Here is a 22,637-nt window from a genome sequence, read left to right on the forward strand (position 1 = left end):
ATCATTAAAAGAAAGGATTTTAGTCTAGATTTAGAATAACAACCTTTGACCTTTGTAGTTTCCATTAATGAGGACCTCTGTATAAAGTTTCCTAATCCTGAAGCCCTTTCGTTTGTGACAGGCCACCAGTGTCTCAGCCTTACACCCCAGCTCCGATGGCCACTGCCGTTACCCCGGCAACGTACCCTCAGCAGTACGGCGCTCCGCCCACAAGCACACAACAACTGACCAATCAGATGATGGGCATGCAAATTGAGTCCACCGCACCTTCCCCAGCTGGAACCGGATACGGTAAGCACCATTATCCGCTTTTCCCTTGCAAATGACCAGAACGCTATAAAAAAGCATAAACAAACCTCTCCATTGGCTAATTCTAATGTTCAACATGCTGTGGCTGTATATAACTACAGAAAGGATGAAAACAACATCAAGAGCACACACAGTGAAAAAAAAAAAAAAGTGGCAGTGTGTTAAGTGGGTTCTCTCCATTGAAGGAGAGGTTGAATGAAAGCTTGGGCAAAATAGCCTGGTAAATACCCACTTCTGACTAAAGCATAGGTACTATTTTGATGGGTAGAAGTTAAAAGCCCTGGGCCATTAGACATTTTGCTCCATTAAAAGAGGAGTTGTTTTGCTGAGGCTATTGCCAAAATATTACATAACATTGCATTACATTACAATGCATTGCATTGTTATCGCTTGGCGAACATAGGAGCAAATGAGCCTTTTTATGCCCGTATTTCTTTCCTTTTTATCTCAATGTGGAGAGGCTAATATTTGGAGCGCTGCAACGTCCTCGGTCCATTTCAGAGAGCGCGCTGGCGCTCCACCTTTTTGGTGATATGATCACCGAATATGTGGAACTGGGAAACGTGTCTTCTTCACGCCATCACCGTCTGTCCTGTCCTATGTGTGGAAATAAATTTAAGGCGGTAATGAGTAAATAATGAATTTAATACCTCAGTAAAAATGATTTTAGTGTTTATTAGTCCCCAAAGGCAGTTTTTTCATCCAGCCTTTTGGAAGCGTCTCTTGTGACTACTTTCCAGTGATTAATTAGGCCATTAATACTGATGATTGTTCATTCTCTCAGAATGGTATACGCTGCTAAGTTACAGACTGACTTTCCTCTTTCAGCTCCGCCTCCCACCTCCGCTGCCTTCTCCTCGTCTGCCCCGCCTACTTTCGCCCCTCAATCCGCCCCGCCCCCCTCCTCACAGCCCCCGCCCAGTGCCATGACGGCTCCGCCCTTCTATGGCGGCCCGCCACCCCCGCCGGGCTCGCAGCATTCGTTTGCCCCCGCGGCGCCGGGGCCCCCTCCTTCGTCGTCACAGCCCCCGTTCTCCAAAGCCCCGCCTCCCGCCTCTCAGCCCTCCTACCCCGGGCCCCCTCCCCCGTCCCAACCCCCTTACGGCGGGCCACCCCTGACAGCCCCTCAGGGCCAGTACCGCACCGCTGCCCCGCCCCTCCAGCCTCCCGTCTCCCAGCCCTCCGCGTTCCACTCCGCCCCTCCCCCCGTTGCCGGGTTTCCACCACCAGGGGGCGCCGTACCCGGGATGCCGGGGGCGCAGGGACCCCCTCCCCCTCCCCAGTCCGCTTCGGGACCCCCTGTGTCCCAGTACAGCCACGTCTCCCAAGGGCTGCCCTCCGGCCCTACGGGAATGCAGGGACCCCCCCCACGACAGCCAGGGCTCCAGGGCTACCAGCCACAGCAGAACGGTGAGCACCTGACCCGAAAAACAAAAACGCATTTTACTTCCATTTCTCGGTTAGGGTTAGTTAAATTCAGTTCAATTCAACTTTGTTTGTATACTGGTTTTTTTTTAGACACTATCACAAAGACGCTTTACAAAAAAAAAAAAATTGGGCAAAAATAGTATTACAGCATTGTTTTACTGACCTAGTAAAGCCTTGCACTGGCACAGGCTGAAGCCACTCTGTTTTCCATTAGATGAGTCATTTAAATATGGTTTATTTTACCCAAGGTGCTTTTGGGCAGACCGGGGGGCCCCAGCCTGGCTATGCAGGACCCCACCCCAGCCAGCAGGGTTACGGGGGCCAGCCCATGGCCCCCGCCCCGGCTCCACCGGCCCCGAAACGGCTGGACCCTGACTCCATCCCGAGCCCGGTACGTGAGTTATTTACACACACACACACACACAACCATGCACACACACACACACACACACACAACAGCTAGGAAGTCCCCACTACAAGTATCATACTGCCTGTAATGTTCTCGTATTACCTCCTTAGTCTTTTAGCAATCATTTGTTTCAGTTTTATTGGGACTTTTTGTTGTTTCAATTAAGCAAGGATGGTATATCTGTATTGATCTGATACATGCAGAAATTGTCAGTCTATATGTTCACAATTCCCCCCAAAAATTCCTGCAAACATTATATTTTAAGAAAATTTGCAGCCGGTTAGAGAAAAAATAGCTTAATTAGTACAGAGGTGCCAAATTGTTTTTGATAAGATCAAGCTCTACAACTAAAGATAGGAAAAGAGATTAAACTTTGTAGAGAAAGTGTAGTTTATTAAACCGTGCTCTGGGAAATGACCTTTTCCAGGACCATGTGGTAAGGCTGCATTAAGCTCTTTGATGTGATTACGATAATTCTCTATGATTTATCACAAACGGTTTCTGTTATCTACTACTTTGCCGCCCGCATGTGCAACAGCAAAGCATGTTTTTCAGCAGCGGCTGCGGCTCTGGCTAATACTTATAGTAGTCGTGGAGAACGGAGGCAAATGCTCTTTACTTTTGTATTGATTTCTTTCCCTGTCTTTCTCTCGTACGTATCCTTTCTTTCAAACTGCAATTAACGCTAAAGCAGTCGTCCGAAATGCCACCTGTGCAAAGGACGCGGCATAGAATAGACCCAGACGCTATTCCTAGCCCAGTAAGTGCCGTGCGTCTGTCTGCTGTACTGTCTGTCGCACTAACACCGTGACCCCCCCCCACCCCCCACCCCTGGGAACCCCCACACCCACATTCCATGCATGTTCACCAGCCCCGCACCACCCCCTCAACCACCTCCCCCCCCCTTGGCCTCGCTTTGGGAATCTGGCCAGATTTCTTACCCTCTGTTCACTTGGAAGCAGATGAAAATCACAAACTTTTGCACAGACCCCTAAACTCTTGGCCTGTGAAAGAGCTGGGTCATATCGGAGGAAGATGTCCGAGACGTACAGTATTAAATTGAATGATTCAAAATGGCCGCGTTCTCTGACTGGCAGGACAATACAGCGCAAGTGGGCAGAGGCGCTAAAAATGGAACGGCGTTCCGCTTTTGCCGCCGCCCAGGCCGACGCCGCAGTCAGCCTCGCTGCATTGGGTGGAGAAGCACGTTAGCGGTCATTTTTCAAACGCTCCCCCTGGTAATCAGTGGCGAGTTTCGCTTTCGTAAGCGCAACACGAACGTGTTTTCTGCTAACGCGTGAACACTGGGTAAAGGCCTCTTCCTGCTAGGCTCTGTCTCTGTGGGTTGGGTTAACCGCAACATTGTCAGAAAAAAAGGAAGCACGGTTTCACCTGCAGTTTTCCCCCACGGTTTGCGTATTTCGTGTCTCGGGTGGGAAGGAGCATCGCTGTTTTATTTATTCTGCTGAAGGCTCTGCGGACCTCTTGTTCTCTATCTGAGGCCCTCCTTCGAAAGCAGCGTAAAGTGTCCTTTTATCGCTCGTCCACACAGACTGCCGGCGGCTTTGTCGAATTGCGGCCAATGTCTGGATCAAACAGCTTTCTACATCATTTTAACCTTGCGGAAGAACCTCTGTGAATACTGCTACTGCTGGAGGCTTAGCACTCAGAGCCCGATTTGCTAACACCTTTTAGCACGTGCAAAACCTTTTAGCGTACGCAAAACTAATAACGCAACCAATGATTGGTGCAAAACAAATACCATAGCCAGTCATTGGTCGTGTTATTGGTTTTGTGTGTGCTAAAAGGTTTGGCACGTGCTGAAGGTCTATTAATACCATTCCTAATTACAGAGCTGAAGGTAAAAGGTGTGGCGATTTTGAGCATTGTTGAGTATTCACAATAAATAACGACCGTTGCTGAGAGCATGGATGGAATCGCAGAATTCAGCAATTAAAATGAAATACGGTAATTCATGCAGAATCCGATAATTAATATTGAATCCAGCGAAACACGAGCAAGCAATTATATTTCAGGAAAATGCATTTAATGTGTGAAAGTATGCTCTGCAGTACGGTGCTTCAAAACCGCAAGACACAACGCAAACTACGGACGCAGTGAGAATCCTGACATCTGCCTCCCCGTTGCTGAGTCATGCAGTGTGTCTGTAGCAGCCTGCTGCGACGGCTGCACAGCCCTCAGACACCCTATCAGTTTGCACTTTGGTCCCTCCGTGCGAAAGGCAGAATCAAGACGATTCGTATTGCCGATTCAGTTAATATTCACGGAATCAGATTGCGTCTGGAAGCTCAGAGGTGCTCTTTCTAACTCCCGTAAACTACAAACTGCAATGAATCATTTATGCAGAAGATTTGCCTGTCCAAATGCATGTACCTCCCCGCCATCCCCCCTCTATCCCACGGTTACTGTACGTAGCTGCAGGTCTTTTTTAGCAGCGTTCCCCTTCGAGTTTCACCCAAACTGGCTCTGAGATGGTGCTTGCTAGCCAGCAAAGTTCGGTCGTGGTTGTAAACCACACCGATCGTCCGATCGTCATTCTGAATTACTCATCCAAGATGGTTATTTCAAAATAAAAGTCCCGAAGGGGCAGGGGGCCCAAAATGAATTCCGATACAACTGAAGTAATAGTCAATGCAGCAAAGAATAAATAAATATATGTCTTATATGATAATCGAGATGTATGAAACAAGGAAAAATTAAGCCAAGAAATCCAAAATCAAGAGGAAATGAAATGTATTTTGTAGGGCTCCACTTGACTTCTACCCGGGATAGTGCACATTGATGTTGGTGTCATTTTTCTGTGCCAATCTCATCCCATACTCATACCTCACTGTGATAATATCTGAAAATGTCTTTCATGTGTGGTAATATCAGGTAGCTTGTTTGAATACAGAAGCTAGTTTGGACAACCTCTACAACACCATATGCTACTTGTAATCAACGGGGTGAGTTTAGATGTGCCATGAAATGCTAGCCTCCATTCAGGGAAGCAGCTGAGATTGAGATATGTATGTTTTGGCCCAGAACTCAAATTTCTGTTTTTGATTAGATCCCCTTGGCTCCCAAGAGATTTGGTTGGCGAATTCTCTGTTCTCTGAGGTTGTCCAAACTGTGTGTGTGTGTGAGGGAGGGAGGGAGGGAAAGAGAGAGAGAGAGAGAGTAACCCTGTAATTCTCTCCACTCAATGGCACCCTCTTGCTTCAGATCCAGGTGATTGAGGATGACAAGGCCAGCAAGGGCAATGAACCTTTCATCACAGGGGTCAGGGGTCAGGCCCCACCGCTTGTCACCACCACTTGTCAGGTCAGAGATCAAGGTGAGTTTCCCGCTGTTGATTTCTCCCTCTGTCTCCTCCCTCTCTCCCTTCCTCTCCTCCCTCCATTTGCCTCTCTTTCCCTCTTTCCTTCCTCCTTCCTCGTCCCTTTTCGCTCAGTCCCCGCCTCGCCTGGTTCCTGAAGCTTTTACGTACGAGTTTGTGACGATAAAATAATAAATAAAATGGAAGCCAAAGTTTCTTTTTCTCCAGAAAAATCTCCAAAGACCTGCTGTTGCTGGAAGGAACTTCAGTCAGGCCATCTGCGCTGGGGAACTTCATTTCCCTGACAGAAAAGCAATGTTGTGACTTCATAAAAGTATGAAGGGGGTCCTGTGAGATTGACCCTGCCGCAGCGCGGGGGGGGGGGGGGGGGGGTTTCCTTTGAACCGAACGGAGCCCGAGCAGCACGGCGAGCCTTCAGAGCCCCTCCCTGGCGGAGCGGAGACGCGCCACGCGCCGCGTTCGCGTTTCCTCTCTCCTTTCTTGTGTAAGTTTACGCCTTAGCGTTTTCTCCCCCCCCCTCGCAGGGAACGCCAGCCCCCGCTTCGTCCGCTGCACCGCCTACAGCGTGCCCTGCACCTCCGACATGGCCAAGCAGTCCCAGGTGCCCCTGGCCGCCGTCATCAAGCCGCTGGCCGCGCTCCCCCCGGACGAGGTGAGCGCCGCCGTCTCTCTCTCGCCAGCGGAAAGGAACGGGGGGGATTCTGGGAGCGCTGATTTCCGGGGCTTGACGTTGATTTTTGGGATTGGCGTTAGAGGCTGATGTTGATTTCAGAGGCTGGCATTGCTTTGAGAGGTTGGCCCCTGATTTCTGAGGCCGATTGGCACTGGGCGGGGGCCGTGAGGAGGGGGGCGGGGCAGCGTGAGGAGCAAAAAGTGCGGCGGACAAGGAGAAGGCTGCGGAGGTGGGAGGCGGAGCTGAAAGAGAAAAGTCAGTCTGTAACTTAGCAGCATGTACCATTCTGAGAGAATGAACAATCGTCAGTATTGTATCTAAAAATTCACACGATAGTTTACCAACTGTGTCTGCGATGCTGGATGGAATTTCATGCAACAGTGACTTTGAGTCTATTTTGGAGGTGGGGGGGGGGGGGGGGGTTGTCATTACCAACCCTCCATTTAGATCTTTAACTGTGTGTCACCACAGAACAATAGCCACTTCAAAGCTGCCATTGAAGGGTGTGTGCACTTTTTTTGATACTTATGTTTACCTGAACGTGAGTGCATTTTGTGTTTATGTGTTTCTCTGTATGCTTGTAAGTGTATTTCTGTATTTTTCTGTTCTTTTAGTGTGTGTGCGTCTCTTTTTGTCTAGTTTGTGTATGGGTTTCCGTGTGTGCGCGTGGCATTTTTAGCTTTGCCATTGATTCAGTTTGGGACATGGATTTCTTTTCATTGTGAAGTGACTGCATGTCCCATAAGTTTTCCTGGTTGAAGGAGGACAACCTAAATTAACCGGCAGACCGCATCAAATAGTGCGAATTGAACAGGTGTTCAGTGACTAGAACATCAGCAACCCTCTCAGTCACAGAAAACACACGTGCAGAGAAGGCACGTGGACTGGGCACACCCAAAATGTGTTCATATTCAGTCTTATTAATCTACTTAAGAAACATCAAGAAGACATTGTCATTCTAGTGAAATACACACTCATACTTCCTCTTAGACTGGAACACACACAGGGCTACTGAGGGCAGTTTTCTGGTATTCCCCTGGTCTCAACTGCGGCTGTGTATCTTTTTATCTTTATTGCTTCTTAATTAAGCCTAGAACTTCTCAGGAAGTGCTTTAAATTTGAAAAGGGGAAGCAGGGGGGGGGGGGCTTTAAATCACCTTTACCTCATTGTGAAAGGGGTTGTCCTGAAGCCCCAGGCCAAATCCAGCACCTGCTGTCAGATCCGCTTTAGGCCGCCCAGCTGCCGGATTTAGGCCCGTTCCGGCAGCGATTTCGGCAAAGGGACCTTCAATGTCATCTGCTCTCCCCCCGGCGCTTCCGCGTCGCTCCATCTTTCCTCCCCTCCGCTCCTCTTCGTCCCTCCCCTTCCCCTCCGCCGGCTCGCGTCTCTGTTTTCCGTTTGATTGATTCGCGCTGTCGTTTTTGAGCGGCAGGTCGAGGTTCGCCCGTTCCTCGCGGACGTCCTTCGCCTTTCCGCCGCCCGGCTGCTCTCCGGCGCGCACCTCCGCGGCCTTCTTCACCAGCCGACACGAACGAAGCGTTTTTTTTTAATCCGTCGACCGTGTCTGCTCAAGCCCGAGCGACCCCCGACCGTCTGTCACCCTGCGACTTTGATTTCCCTCCTGCGCCGTTGGCTTCATTTCGGTCTCCTGTTTGAAAATTGGACCGCCTCCTTAGGGTGTAAGAACGTGTGAAAGTATGATGAGAGGACGCCGATGTGTTTTTTCAGTTCAGCCAATCTAGGCTCTACTCGTTCACAGGGAACCACAGGTGTCGTCGCAGACTTCAGGAACCCTGCTACGATATACAGTTCCATCCATCGGCTATCAATGAATTGTTGCCTGAAAGGTTTATATTGGGAAACAAGTCCTACATTAATTAATCCTGATAATAATACTACCAATAGTGATAACAGTAATAATTATTATTATTATAATAATAATAAATAGATTGGCGGCCTGTCCAGAGTGTATTCCTGCCTCTCGCCCAATGCACACTGGGATAGGCTCCAGCACCCCCCGCGACCCTGCTCAGGATAAGCAGGTATAGATGATGGATGGATGGATAATAATAATGATCTTGATTTACATAGCACCTTTCATGTTATTATTTGCAGCCCAGATTGCTTCGCAGAAACCATAAAAGATACAAGGTGATATTCTAAGATACTCTTCCAAGAAAACACAAACATATTGCACACTAAAAAGGGCAACTAAAAGAATCAGGAATAAGTAAGTTTCAGTGCCTCTGATCTGCCGAGGCAGCCTTTTCCATAGTTTAGAAGCGTAGAAGGCAAAGGAAGCTTCTGCTTTTTTTTTGTGAACTTTGGGGATTCTCAGAAGTCTTGCGTCTGCAGATTGGAGGGCACATGGGCATCGGGCCGATATTTTTCCAGAAGTTGAGAAATGTGTTCTGGTGCCAAGCCTTTTTAGGACTTTTAAAAATGAGCAAAATGACTTTAAAATCGATTGTGAAACAGACAAGCAGTCAGCACAAAGATGCAAGTTCAGGGGGGTAATATGAGCTCTTCCTTGTTTTGGTCAATAGTCTTGCAGCAGCATTTTGATCCAGTTGTAGTCTTTCCGTGCTGTGCTTGGAAGACCAGAAAAAGTGTGTTTCCAAAATCTGGTTTACTTGACACAAAATGTGTGAATTCATTTTATGGTGTCGGCACCGTCTCACTGCGGCTGAATAATGGTAGTTTCTCTTTATGTGGGTCTGGAAGTCCAGCTGTGGTCTGAGAAATTAATAATAATTTTTCCTTATTTGGGGCTGAAAGCTCAAGTTTGAATCAAAGATCACCCCTCAGTGTCTCACCTCTGGTTTAACATTTAAGTAAAAGCCACAGATGATCTGTGTCAAATGGGATCTCAACCACTTGTGCCTGACCGACCAACCTGTTTTCCAAAATGCCATAGAGAAAAAGGGCACAATCCACTCCAATCAGTAAAGCGAGAACAGATACACCCACATTTACTCTGAGTCAAAGGCAATTTACAGCCTCACCCGGAGTCGTTTCTGCACCGTGGTTCACATGAACATTTATGAATTTTTTTGTGAGGTTTATTCACTAAGGTGTACATTAAGTTCTTCCAGAGCCACCTTTTTTTTTTCATTTTGCTTAAAAGTAGATTTGATAGTGCCCTGAAAAAGTCTTTGCCCCTTCCTGATTCCCTCTATTATTGCATATTTGTCACACTGAATGGTTTCATATCTTTAGACAAAATGTAATATTAGACAAAGGGAAATACTTTTTTAAAAATTTTCCATTTATTTAATGAAAGCTCATGTGAAAAAGTAATTGACCCCTTAGGTACTCGATCAACCAATTATGTTTTGGAGTGGCTAATCAAAGTCCTGACTTGAACCCAACAGAAATGCTGTGGCAGGACCCGATGCTAAAAAACCGACCAATTTGTCTGAATTAAAGCAGTTCTGCATAGACGAGTGGGCAAAAATTCCTCCACAGCAATGTGAAACACTTATATCAATCTATAGAAAGTGTCTGGTTGCAGTTATTGGGAGCCATTGCTTTTTCACATGGGTGATATGGGTGTTTGATAACTTTTTGCATTAAATAAATTTAATAATAATTTTTAAAATGTCTTTTTGGTTTACTCCAGTTTCCTTTGTCTAATACTACATTTTGTCTAAACGTCTGAAACCATTCAGTTTGACAAATATTCATGAAATCAGGAAGGGGGCAAATGCTTTTCCATGGCACTGTACTTCTTGAAATTGCTGTCTTCCCTACTTCTCTCTTCCTTCTGTCCCTTTCTTCCCTGTCTCCATTCTCCTGTCCTCCTCTGACCCTGGTCCTGGTCTGTCACAAGGCCTGTGGCTTTAGGTTGCAGTCATTCACGCAGTCAGTGTGCTCCCTGGGCCTGATTACTCACGGGTCGACCCCCCGTCAGATGGAACGGAATCTGCCCCAGCTCTGTTGGATTAGGACAGAGAGCAACACCTCAGCTCCGGGAGCCCCAGTTGTTTTGAAGCGGCCCCGCCCCGCTGTCCTCTGTACCCCCCTGTCTCGAGCGCGTGTGACTGACGACCGGAGCTTTTTTAGGCCCCGTCCCTGCAGCTGTCTGCGTAGATCAGCGGGAGACAGCGATCCGGGCACCCCTGGAAGGAAGCGCCAGCGCCCTCTAGAGGCCGCAGTGCACACGAGCTGCAAACTCTTTTTATATTCCCACAACAGTGTACAGGCTTCTCCCACCTTTCACAGTGCACAATGCTTGTGGGTTCTCTGATTTAAAATGTGAAAACAAAAAAGATTTAAGAGGCAAAAATGATGGAAAGTTCTGGAGGATGCTAGTGTTCAGTGTCCCTGTGAACATTGCGGTGCCAGGGCGAGGGAAGTCAAAGTTGACTTAACTGTTAGCGATGAAACCCATTGAGAAGTGGAACCTGAAAATGGGGTCTCCCCTTTCGATCATATTACCAACAATAAAGATCCTTTAGAGCCTTTTACCTGAAGTGTGCGATGCCTTAACTCTGCAGATGGCCAGGCTGTAGAAGGGTTAAGCGGCAGAGCTATCTGTGAAGGTTGGGTCTGAAGGCTTCATTTAAACCACTGTGTATAGTGGAGCCACTGTATGCTATCAGCCTATCTGTAACTCCTGTACTTTAAGGGAGTTCTTCTGCAGTGTTGAGCTAAATCTTTTTATTGGTCCAGATAAGTCCATATTATATGTCAATGAAAAAGATTGACAGCTGAGTTTGGCTGCACCCATTTTGGGCTGAGTGTAACCTCACTCTTACCTCACAAGTGTTTGTGTGGCTTGGTTTCCACCCGCAGAAGAGCCCGTAGCTCAGTGTTCAGTTTCTCATGGGTTACTGAGTTCCCAAAGCTTTGAGACGTCCGTGACTGATGGCCCTCCTCCTGTCTCCACGCGTCGACTCCAGTTGCCCATTAGCTGTGTGGGTGCGTGGTATTTACCTGGAACAGGCCTAACACACTTACTTTCTGGTGAGACACAGCGTCTGCAGGTTTTTATGGTTTCCTTTCAGTCAGCATCCAATTAAGGCCTTGAGAACAAGGTGTGTGGAATCCTTTAGCCAATCAGCCAATCCATGCGAATCTGTGGTGCTGAAACTAAAAAACTAAAAATCTGAAACCAGCAGACACTGTGGCCCTCCTGGAGTGAAGTCTGACACCTGTGATCTAGAATTACAGCATTGCCTTTGGTGACTTAAGCATGCTCATAATTGTGATTTAGAACTCTGCTACAATTCTGTGCACCTGTTTGTCAGCGTACTGTTGCAGTGATGACTAAGGACTTTTCAACGTGTCATTTCACAAGCGTGATTCAAAATAAGATCTAGAGAAGCTGGTTAGGATTAAGAAAAAGTAGCAATTGTTAAGTGAGAATGACGCTAGTAAAATGACTTGCTGTTTTTGACCCATCCTGGTCTATACACTAATTCAATACCAAACCATCATAAAAGATTTCAGAATTCATATTTTTATTAACTTACCTTAGAAACTTAATTTGTGTTTTGTCTAGGCTCTCAACGTGACTTTGAAGTTTTTGTCTACAGTTTGCTGGTGGCCTCATATGGGTTAGGTACTGGTTGTTGGGTTGCAGACGCATCCCACGATCTGGTATCCAATCATTTATCATGCAAAATTGCTGTGTGAGGGCACCATCAAACACAACTAGCAAAGTAGTTTGCTAAATAGCTGTCGCTAGGTAAAGCCATTCATTTCCCACTTTAAAATAATAAGAAATTGGTAACAGTACAATTGAACCTATTAGGAGTGGGATTCAGACTCGTAAAATCCTTTCAAATGATTTTAAGAATTTGAAACCCTGTGAAAATAGTGGAACTGAGGTATTGTGCCTTCCAAAAGTATTTACATTACAGCATTACATTACAGTGAAAATAAGCCCATGATGTAGTGTTACGTAAGTAAGCATGGAGTATTATTTTACTGGCCTGTGTTGAACTAAAGTTGACTGATTTGGTTTCTCCGGTCGCATTGGTCTGTTCATGGGTTTCGTTGGGAATCTTGTTTGCAACAGAATGTGTCATTATGCAGTCATATCGTGGACAAATCTGAGATGTTTTTGAGGCATTGAATTATTGTTTAAGCGTCAAGTGTTGTTTTGTATCTTGACGCGTTTTGGTTTTAACTCCCAGACCTGTTGTATATAGTTGTGGTGTAATTACACCAGTGTTACGGGGTGAATGTTACAGCTGATGTTAATGTGTTTTATTTCCCCCGCAGGCCCTGCCCGACCCGGTCGACCACGGCGAAGGCGGTCCAATCCGCTGCAACCGCTGCAAGGCCTACATGTGCCCCTACATGCAGTTCATCGAGGGGGGGCGGCGGTTCCAGTGCGGATTCTGCTCCTGCGTGACAGAAGGTGAGCTCCACGTCGCCGTGGATACGCAAATGTACGCCTTTTGTTTTGTCACTTGCAATCAGCATTAGCGTGGTTTTTTTTGTTTTGTTTTTTCTTACTCTTCAAGTTTTGTTGTTGTTTGTTTTTGTTTGGTTTCTGTTGTTGTTATTGATGTTTGTCTTTGGGTTGTCGTTTGGTTTTATTTATAAAGTCGATTTTGTGAATTAATGTGCCTCTCAGGTTACCGATATGGCATCCTACCCGCACCCCAGGAACACTGCAGCTGAAATGTATATACTTACGAGGTGCTAGTGGCTATTTTACCCCAGAGCTGGCACGGTTTGGAAAAGAAAAACATCTCTCACTGCTGAAGACCTGTCATTAGGAGGCATTAATACAAACAATTGCACAAGAACGGAACCTTAGCCAGCTTAACCCCGCCCTTCTCCGTGTGCCTTTCATACCTTACACATGCAGCGTTAGCTGAAGGTTCACCATGGGTCAAGTGGGATGGGATTCGACTGAGGGTTTACCGCTGGGCATCTGAGTGTGAACCGGCATCGCCGTATAAATAAATGGCCGAGCTGTGTAACGGAGCCCCATTAAAAAGGGCGTGCGATTCGCGCATAAATAGGATAGGCTATTTGCATTTGCTCTTGAGTTGCACTCGCGCTTGTAATCGGAGGAACATCTGCCCGGTGCTTTCAGACGATGTTCTTCTGTGGACCGAAGCCCTGATTATGGTCTGTTGTGAGCGGCTCATTTGGCGGGAGAAGTTTTCAGGAATTTTAAGTTCTCAACCCCTGTTACCTTTCACGTTAGGACGTCTCACCCCGTTTTCATTGTCAATATTTGCTTGTACGTGTATAATCACCGACTCCACGTGGCTTCATCCTGCCGGTGGTGTGTGCGTGTTCCCATGTGTGTGTGTGTGACTCGTACTTTAAATTGCCAGTCAGCTGAGGGTCCCGGATTACATTACATTACATTACAGGCATTTAGCAGACGCTCTTATCCAGAGCGACTTACACAACTTTTACATAGCATTTTACATTGTATCCATTTATACAGCTGGATATATACTGAAGCAATTCTGGTTAAGTACCTTGCTCAAGGGTACAACGGCAGTGTCCTTACCCGGGAATCGAACCTGCGACCTTTTGGTTACAAACCCAGTTCCTTACCCACTGTGCTACACTCCGGATGAAGCGATATCATCTCTGCTTGGCACCCCCTGCTGTGGCGTACAGAATTAGATGTGCTTAGACACAAAGGAGCGCGCTACCATGAATCCCCAGTGGACGGGGCAAATCTGTTCATGTCGTATCTGTGGCATCTCCTTCCGCAGTGCCTCCCCACTACTTCCAGCACCTGGATCACACAGGGAAGCGTGTGGACTGCTACCACCGGCCAGAGCTCTCCAGGGGCAGCTATGAGTTCCTGGCCACTGTGGAGTACTGCAAGGTATGCTATCTCCTCTGTGTGCTTTTTCTTTCCTTGTAATGTGTTCTATATTCTCTGTGTGTCCCTACTGAAGTAGTAATGTGTTCTATATCCTCTGTGGGTTCCTACTCTGGTAGTAATGTGTTCTAAAAGCTCTGTGGGTTCCTACTGTAGTAGTTCTGTGTTGGGCCTTACTGTAGTGCTAAGGTGTTAAGGTTGAGCGTGCTCTGCATTGCAGAACAACAGACCGCCTCAGCCTCCAGCCTTCATCTTCATGATTGACGTGTCATACAACGCGGTCAAGACCGGCGTGGTCAGCCTGGTCTGTCAGGAGCTCAAGACGCTGCTCGACTGCCTGCCCAGGTAAGGACTGTCTGCTTTGGGACATACTGCAGCACCTACTCCCCAGGTACTGACCAGATACTAGCCACCTGCCCAGGTAAGGACTGTCTGCTTTGGGACATACTGCACTACCGACCCAGGTACTGACCAGATACTAACCACCTGCCCAGGTACAGACCGTCTGCTTTAGTACATACTGCAGCACCTACTCCCCAGGTACTGACCAACTGACCAGATACTAACCACCTGCCCAGGTACAGACCGTCTGCTTTAGTACATACTGCAGCACCTACTCCCCAGGTACTGACCAACTGACCAGATACTAACCACCTGCGCAGGTACAGACCGTCTGCTTTAGTAGATACTGCAGCACCTACTGACCAACTGACCAGATACTAACCACCTGCCCAGGTACAGACAGTCTGCTTTAGTGCATACTGCAGCACCTACTCCCCAGGTACTGACCAACTAACCAGATACTAACCACCTGCGCAGGTACAGACCGTCTGCTTTAGTAGATACTGCAGCACCTACTGACCAACTGACCAGATACTAACCACCTGCCCAGGTACAGACAGTCTGCTTTAGTGCATACTGCAGCACCTACTCCCCAGGTACTGACCAACTGACCAGATACTAACCACCTGCGCAGGTACAGACAGTCTGTTTTAGTATATTCTGCAGCACCTACTCCCCAGGTACTGACCAACTGACCAGATACTAACCACCTGCCCAGGTACAGACCGTCTGCTTTAGTAGATACTGCAGCACCTACTGACCAACTGACCAGATACTAACCACCTGCCCAGGTACAGACCGTCTGCTTTAGTAGATACTGCAGCACCTACTGACCAACTGACCAGATACTAACCACCTGCCCAGGTACAGACCGTCTGCTTTAGTAGATACTGCAGCACCTACTGACCAACTGACCAGATACTAACCACCTCCCCAGGTACAGACAGTCTGCTTTAGTACATACTGCAGCACCTACTCCCCAGGTACTGACCAACTGACCAGATACTAACCACCTGCCCAGGTACAGTCAGTCTGCTTTAGTACATACTGCAGCACCAACTGACCAGATACTAACCACCTGCCCAGGTACAGACTGTCTGCATTAGTACACACTGCTTTACCGACCCAGGTACTGACCGACTGCCCAGATACTGACCCAGCTGCCCAACTGTCCAGGTACAGACTGTCTGCTTTGTGTCTGTCTGACTGGAGAGGTGTGGCTACAGTCTGTGGCAGGATTTAGTAGCTGAAGTCCAGAGCAAACCTGGTTTATAAAACAGTCGCTTCCAGCGAATAATCACTGAACTATTAAAATCACAGCGCTTAAATGTCAGATAGAAAATTGTAATAATTTATCTTTGAAATGGCCCTAGTGTCTCACTCAGACCCCTGTGCCTCGCTGCGTCCGCAGGGAGGAGGAAGACGAGGAGTCGCCCGTCAGGGTGGGCTTCGTCACCTACAGCAAGGTGCTGCACTTCTACAACGTGAAGGGCTCCCTGGCGCAGCCGCAGATGCTGGTGGTCTCCGACGTGGCCGACGCCTTCGTCCCCCTGCTGGACGGCTTCCTGGTCGGCGTGGCCGAGTCCCGGCCTGTCATCGAGAGGTGGGGCCCGAGACGCCCTCGCCGTCCTCCGCGTGAAGGCCCCGCCCTCTTTCACCTCTTTCTGCTGCGTGCGCGCCTTGTACAGAACGTCTGTCGCGGCTGCACTGAGTCAAGTTTGAATCGAGTGGCCCCCTACCGCTGCCACTGCTCAAGTTGTCCCCTCCTCTGCTTTCTCCTCTGTGTCTTATAGCATATTCCAAACAACACATTGTTTATTCTCTAATGTTTTACCGTTTATTGTTATGTGTGTGTCTGCGGCAATCGGTACATGAGTCCGTGATCGCTGTTGAGAAAACCCCTCCCCCGTTTTCTTTACAGTTCGAACCCTGGGTGTAATCGGTAACAGACTCAGGTTAATTCAGTCCAGGAATAAGAGAGTAAATCTGTGTTCGGTTGCTGAGTGTGAGTTTCAGGGTGTATGTCTTGTTTATTGTCAGTAAGAAGGTGTTTGAGTGTGTTATAGAGAGTGGAAAAAGAAAGAAAGCTGCTTTCGTTCATCCGTGTTGTTAAACTTAACATGAAAAGAGCAGTCTGTGCATGGTTGTGTTGATCAGTTGATTTCCTGAAAAGAGGTCTGTGTGCGGTTGTGTTCATCAGTTGAATTCCTGAACAGCGGTCTGTTTGCGGTTGTGTTGATCCGTTGAATTCATGGACAGCGGTATGTGTGCGGTTGTGTTCATCAGTTGAATTCCTGAACAGCGGTCTGTGTGCGGTTGTGTTGATCAGTTGGTTTCCTGAACAGCGGTCAGTTTGCGGTTGTGTTGATCAGTTGATTTCATGAACAGCGGTCTGTGTGCGGTTGTGTTGATCAGTTGGTTTCCTGAACAGCGGTCTGTGTGCGGTTGTGTTGATCAGTTGATTTCCTGAACAGCGGTCTGTGTGCGGTTGTGTTGCAGCCTGCTGGACCAGATCCCAGAGATGTTTGCCGACACGCGGGAGACTGAAACCTTGTACGGGCCGGTCATTCAGGCCGGTTTGGAGGCCCTGAAGGTTGGAACCCACTTCCCTTCCCTTCATGACACCTTATCTTTTAAACCAGATGTTTTTTTAAATTGTAGTTTTCACAATGCGCAATGCCCAGTTGTATTTGTAGTCCATTGCCCTTAAGAACATGAACAGGAAACGTGATTACAAGAACAGACCATTCAGCCAAACTTACCTTATCTTTTTTTCTTTCTTTTTTTAATACATTTTAAGGGAAATAGCAATATAATGGACAATAAAAAAAGAATCAAACAATAAATAAATAAAAATCAAGCAATAAAAAAAAAAAAATAGAATCAATAAAAATCATTAAAACATTCACGATAAATAATAAGTCAAGGTTTATAAATGCCCTGCATTAGTGTTGGAGAGTGCAGACGTGTGCGTGTAGCTGCTGCATGCAGGCTACAGGCATCCAATCAGCCAGAGGGAGAGGAGATGTGTGAACAGCACAGGGATCAGTGAAGCACAGTAACGCCGAATTAGTGCGTCCCACGATTCAGTGTAGGGGTCCATAAAACACACTGAGCCAATTGCAGTGTGGTTATCTGGAGTTTAGCAAACGGGTTTGAACCCATAGTCCACAGAACGGCATTACAGTTGGAGCAGCTAATAATCCTTATTTCACAGATTTCGGTGAGCTGTTCCAGTTGTAATGCAGCTCTGTGGTCTAGGCATTTAAGCCTGACATTTAAAGCACACTGCGGTTCAGCCAGTAATGCTGAATTAGGGTTTCCCTTGAAATCGAGGATTTCAGCACGTTTGCTTTGTAGGTGGTGTATTCCAGTAAGGGGTGTGGTTTGGTGTTGAAGCTGGCCTGTGATTGGCTGTCAGTAACAGTGAGGCCTGTGATTGGCTTTCGGTAACTGTGAGGCTTGTCTCCTCTGTCGCCAGGCTGCAGAATGCGCGGGCAAGCTCTTCATCTTCCACTCCTCCCTGCCCATCGCCGAGGCTCCTGGGAAACTCAAGAACCGCGACGACAAGAAGCTGGTGGGCACGGACAAAGAGAAGGTAGACCACGCCCACTGACCCGACCACAGGAGTGTGTGTGTGTGTGCCTGTGTGTGTCTGTGTGTGTGTGTGTGTGCGTATGTGTGTGCATGTGCCTGTGTGTGTCTGTGTGTGTGTGCGTATGTGTGTGTGTCTCTGTCTTTCTGTGTGTCTGTCTGTGCACGTGCAAGTCTGTGCCTGTGTGTGTTTGCGTATGTGTGTGTGTTTCTGTCTTTCTGTGTGTCCGTCTGTGCATGTGCATGTCTGTGCCTGTGTATCAGTGTGTGTGGGTGTGTTTGTGTGCCTGTGTGTGCCTGTGTGTGTCTGTGTGTGTGTGCGTCTGTGTGTGTGTGTCTGTCTTTCTGTGTGTCTGTCTGTGCATGTGCATGTCTGTGCCTGTGTATCAGTGTGTGTCTGTGTGTGTGTGTGTGCCTGTGTGTGTGTGCGTATTTGTGTGTGTCTCTGTCTTTCTGTGTGTTTGTCTGTGCATGTGCATGTCTGTGCCTGTGTATCAGTGTGTGTGTGTGTGTGTGTCTCTGTGTGTCAGTGTGTGTGTGTGCTTGTGCCTGTGTGTGTCTGCATGTGTGTGAGTGTCTTCACACTGTTTGAAGTCCCGTTGTTCAGTCACATATTCCTCCAGCTCGGTCCCATTAAAAATTCTTGGGGTGTGTTTTTATTTCCTCAGTCCCTGTTCCAGCCCCAGGTGGGTTTCTATGGCAACCTGGCCAAAGAGTGCGTGGCGCAGGGCTGCTGCGTGGACCTCTTCCTCTTCCCCATCCAGTACGCCGACGTGGCCACGCTCGGCGCGGTCCCCGCCTCCACCGGCGGCTCCGTCTACAAATACACGCACTTCCAGGTGAGGGGGCGGGGGTCAAAGGGCACGGTCTTTAAAGGGGTCCCTCAGCTCAGTCAGTGTTATCGTGTTCCATTGATCCGTCCGCTGTTGAGAGGCCCTCCCTGTCCCATTGGGATCGGCTGTCGCCTCCAATTGATTCTTGGACTGGAGATCAATGTTTGTAAAGCCTGCATGCTATGGTCAGCCCTGAAACTTATTCCAAAAACAAGAATTCCCTGCCCATTCTGTGCTCTAAGTAAATTGTGAATAGAGCACAGAATAGAGATTTCTGGGAACTGACTGAATTGAGGGTGTGTCCCCATATAAAATATACCATAAAACATTGAATTTTGCTTGACATTCTCCTTTAACAGTAGGGTTGTGTGGGTGGGTAATCTGGACCCAGGGTGATTATATTTTAGGCCCCAAAATGGAAGAGAGCAGTGTATCCAGATTAAGATGTTGGAACTAAAACGCAAGTGTGCGTGTGCGTGCGTGCGCGTGTGTGCGCGCTTCCATCAGGCACAGACGGACAGTGAGCGGTTCCTGAACGACCTCCGGCGGGACGTGAAGAAGAACATGGTCTTCGACGCGGTGCTGAGGGTGCGGACCAGCACCGGTGAGCCACGACCGCGCCGCCTTTCAAACCGGTCCGGCCGCACGCCCAGCGCTGACCGCGTAGTGACCACGTAGTGACCACATCCCCCACATTTCAATTCACTTTCTCTACCTCGGGCAAAACACTTCAGCTCTTCAACCTTCCTTTTTACAAACCAGTATCACCACTTTCACTGTTTTCCACACCTGTGATTGACAGTTTGTCCTTTATTTTACTCCCTCGCTTCTCGTCTTCCTCACACCTCCTCTTTTCTGTTCCTATCGCCTTTTGTCCCTCACTTCTCATCCTGCTTTTCTTCTTCCACCTTTGCATCTCTTGCTCATCTCCCTACTTTCTTCTCTTACTACTACTGTCATCCTCCCTTCCCTCTATCCGCTCTGTCCTCTTTGACTCTTCTCCCCCTCCAGGTATCCGGGCAACAGACTTCTTTGGCTCCTTCTACATGAGTAACACCACGGACGTGGAGCTGGCGGGTCTGGACTGTGACAAGACGGTGACGGTCGAGTTCAAACACGACGACAAGCTGAGCGAGGAGACGGGCGCGCTCATGCAGGTGAGCTCTCCCAGGCCTGTCTCTGTGGGGTTTTACATCACGTACCTGCTGAGAGAAAACTGGCTCTAACTGGCCCGCACTGGCTGTTACTGGCCCACGCTGGCTGTTACTGGCCCACATTGGCTCATATTGGCTATGACTGGCCCACATTGGCTCACATTGGCCCACATTGGCTCTACCTGGCCCACATTGGCTCTAACTGGCCCACATTGGCTGTAACTGGCCCACATTGGCTCTGACTGGCCCGCATTGGCTATAACTGGCCCACATTGGATCTACCTGGCGCACACTGGCTCTGACTTTCCCACATTGGCTTACATTGGCCCACATTGGCTCTACCTGGCCCGCATTGGCTCTAATTGGGCCGCATTGGCTCTGATTGGCCCAAGCTGGCTGTAAATGGTCCACATTGACTGTAAGTGGCCCATACAGACTGTAAATGGCCCTCACCGTTATAAGTGTATAATTCATTACAAGTTCACATATTGATTATCATTCAGTAGTTAACCCCGTGGTGTGTGAATAAAAGCGGGGCGTGTCCGTGGGCGTGACCACCGATCCCTCCCCCCAGTGCGCCGTGCTGTACACCAGCTGCAGCGGGCGGAGGCGTCTGCGCGTGCACAACCTGTCCGTCAACTGCTGCTCCCAGCTGGCCGACCTCTACCGCAACTGCGAGACCGACACCATCATCAACTTCCTGGCCAAGTCCGGTGAGAACCGCACCCCACGGCTGACCTGAGATGACACACTTCCTGTTTGTATTTCATTTTTCCAGTCTTACTCTGGCTGTTATGGGCAGCGTGCTGACTCGGCACATTTAAACCTGCACGTGGGTAACCGCAGGGGTATTAAACATGAACGCGAGCGTTAGCGTCACGGTCGCGGTCCACTCCGAGAGGGGTCGCCGAAGAGATCTGTCGCTGTACATTAATGTGCCGTCCAGGGGAAACGGGTACGTTTAAAAATGCATCGAAGCGTCCGCGACGGGACGCTAGGCGCGAGAGACGCATCAATAAATCAAATTATCAGCCAGACCGTAATGCGCAAAGCCGCTAAGATTGATAGTTTTTATTTTCTGCTGTCTAGGAAAAATAAAAGGGGGGGGGGGGGTGGGGGCGGGGCGTGCTGTTTCCCATTTTAAACTTCAAAATGTTTCATATATTGATTGTCTTTTTTTAACAAACATTCATCACCAAGAAAAGCCACTGAGAGAGAAATAACAGTTCTGACTGTGCAGATAAACAGACTGCTCTCCCCCATAATAAGCCAAGCGCTTCCCGAACTGCAGGTCGACGCCCACCGGCGGGTTGTGGGCGGGGTTGTGACGCGTCACGTGGTGACACCTGAAAAAATGACCTTCGCATCAGTCAGATTAAACACGGGGCCTCGAACATGTACTGCAGTGTAGTTGATGTATGCTACTATAATGCCTGTGAATTTCGTATTTGTACGTGTCCCTGTCCTCATGCCCCTCCCCCTTGTTCCCGCAGCCTATCGCAGCGTGCTGAGCAGCCCCATTTCAGCGGTGAGGGACGGCCTGATCAACCAGTGCGCTCAGATCCTGGCCTGCTACCGCAAGAACTGCGCCAGCCCCTCCTCCGCAGGACAGGTACGGAGCACACAGGACTGTACCATTTCACAGAAGTTTGGGGGGGTGCTCTCTTCAGCACTGGTCAGCAGTTTTGACAAACAGAGCACATGCGTGTAATGTACCATTTTGTAGACACCCTCCACACCCTGTATGAAAGCGTGATGACAAGGAGTGGGGAAATTTGTCGGGTTTCAACATTTGCTGTATTTGGCATGATACGTTTTTTCAAAAACTTAAAAAAAAGAAAACTGTTACATATATTAAAGGAGTGGTGGTGGGGAATTAATTCATTTTAAATGCAGGATTTGTATTGTCTAGGACTGACAGCATTGACTTGCTTTTAGTTGGTACGTTCCACAAACTAATGGGACAGTGTTCACGGTCACCCCAGGCCACGCCTCTCCAGCTGTGTTAACACTCTACCCTCCCCCCGCCTCCCCCCCCGGGCCACGCCCCTGCAGCTGATCCTCCCCGAGTGCATGAAGCTGCTCCCGGTCTACCTGAACTGCGTCCTGAAGACGGACGTGCTGCAGCCCCGGGCCGAGGCCTCCCTGGACGACCGCGCCTTCCTGCGCCAGCTGGTCGGCTGCGTGGACGTGGCCGAGAGCCACGCCCTCTTCTACCCCCGCCTGCTGCCCCTGGTGAGGACCCGCCCCCCTCCCCACTTGTGTGTGTGTGTGTGTAAACTGCAGGACCGACGTCCTCCATTACGGCTCTGCTGAACTCAGCGCTGCTGTGGGAAGCGCTACATTTTTAATGCGGTGTAATGCAGCTGCGCAGGGCTCCACTGCCCCAGCAGAGTACAGTACGTGCAGTCCCTGCGGTCGTGTGTCAGTGCCGGTAGCACAATTCCCACACAAATTCCCACTCCTTGTCTGCGGCTAAATGACTGCAGCGCCGGGTGATTAATTACTTCGTGGATTTAGCCTTTAATGCTACGCACGGGGCCTTGTGTCCTGATGACACTCCATTTACCCCTGCCCATCCGTCTGCCTTTCTTTTCATGTGTTCTCTCTCTCCTTTTCGTTTTTCCTTCCCCTCATCCCTCTGTCTCCTTCTGTCACCTCTCCCCGCTTCCCCACATCTTTTCTTCTCGACCCTCCCTCTCTGCATTCCCATTTTCTCTGTACCCCCTCCCCCTTCTCTCGCT

The 22,637-nt window shown here is 48.7% G+C and overlaps 1 protein-coding gene across 4 annotated transcripts in view; it reads left to right on the forward strand.

Annotated features, from left to right (window-relative positions):
* sec24c (SEC24 homolog C, COPII coat complex component) overlaps positions 1-22,637 on the forward strand; it is a 33,294-nt gene that overhangs the window by 5,376 nt on the left and 5,281 nt on the right. For 2 of the 4 annotated variants that reach the window (XM_035406391.1, XM_035406394.1), the window contains 18 exons: positions 122-291; positions 1,138-1,719; positions 1,986-2,128; positions 2,838-2,906; positions 5,372-5,483; positions 6,011-6,138; positions 12,392-12,530; positions 13,858-13,973; positions 14,191-14,315; positions 15,724-15,915; positions 16,812-16,905; positions 17,794-17,910; positions 18,575-18,745; positions 19,247-19,343; positions 19,751-19,896; positions 20,468-20,606; positions 21,387-21,505; positions 21,949-22,128. In XM_035406391.1, the coding sequence (XP_035262282.1) occupies positions 122-291; positions 1,138-1,719; positions 1,986-2,128; positions 2,838-2,906; positions 5,372-5,483; positions 6,011-6,138; positions 12,392-12,530; positions 13,858-13,973; positions 14,191-14,315; positions 15,724-15,915; positions 16,812-16,905; positions 17,794-17,910; positions 18,575-18,745; positions 19,247-19,343; positions 19,751-19,896; positions 20,468-20,606; positions 21,387-21,505; positions 21,949-22,128 (2,839 nt within the window). The remainder of the gene's footprint in view (positions 1-121; positions 292-1,137; positions 1,720-1,985; positions 2,129-2,837; positions 2,907-5,371; positions 5,484-6,010; positions 6,139-12,391; positions 12,531-13,857; positions 13,974-14,190; positions 14,316-15,723; positions 15,916-16,811; positions 16,906-17,793; positions 17,911-18,574; positions 18,746-19,246; positions 19,344-19,750; positions 19,897-20,467; positions 20,607-21,386; positions 21,506-21,948; positions 22,129-22,637) is intronic. The other 2 variants (XM_035406392.1, XM_035406393.1) reach the window with 2 other exon arrangements.

This window comes from Anguilla anguilla, chromosome 2, assembly GCF_013347855.1.
Source record: "Anguilla anguilla isolate fAngAng1 chromosome 2, fAngAng1.pri, whole genome shotgun sequence".
NCBI lineage: Eukaryota > Metazoa > Chordata > Actinopteri > Anguilliformes > Anguillidae > Anguilla > Anguilla anguilla.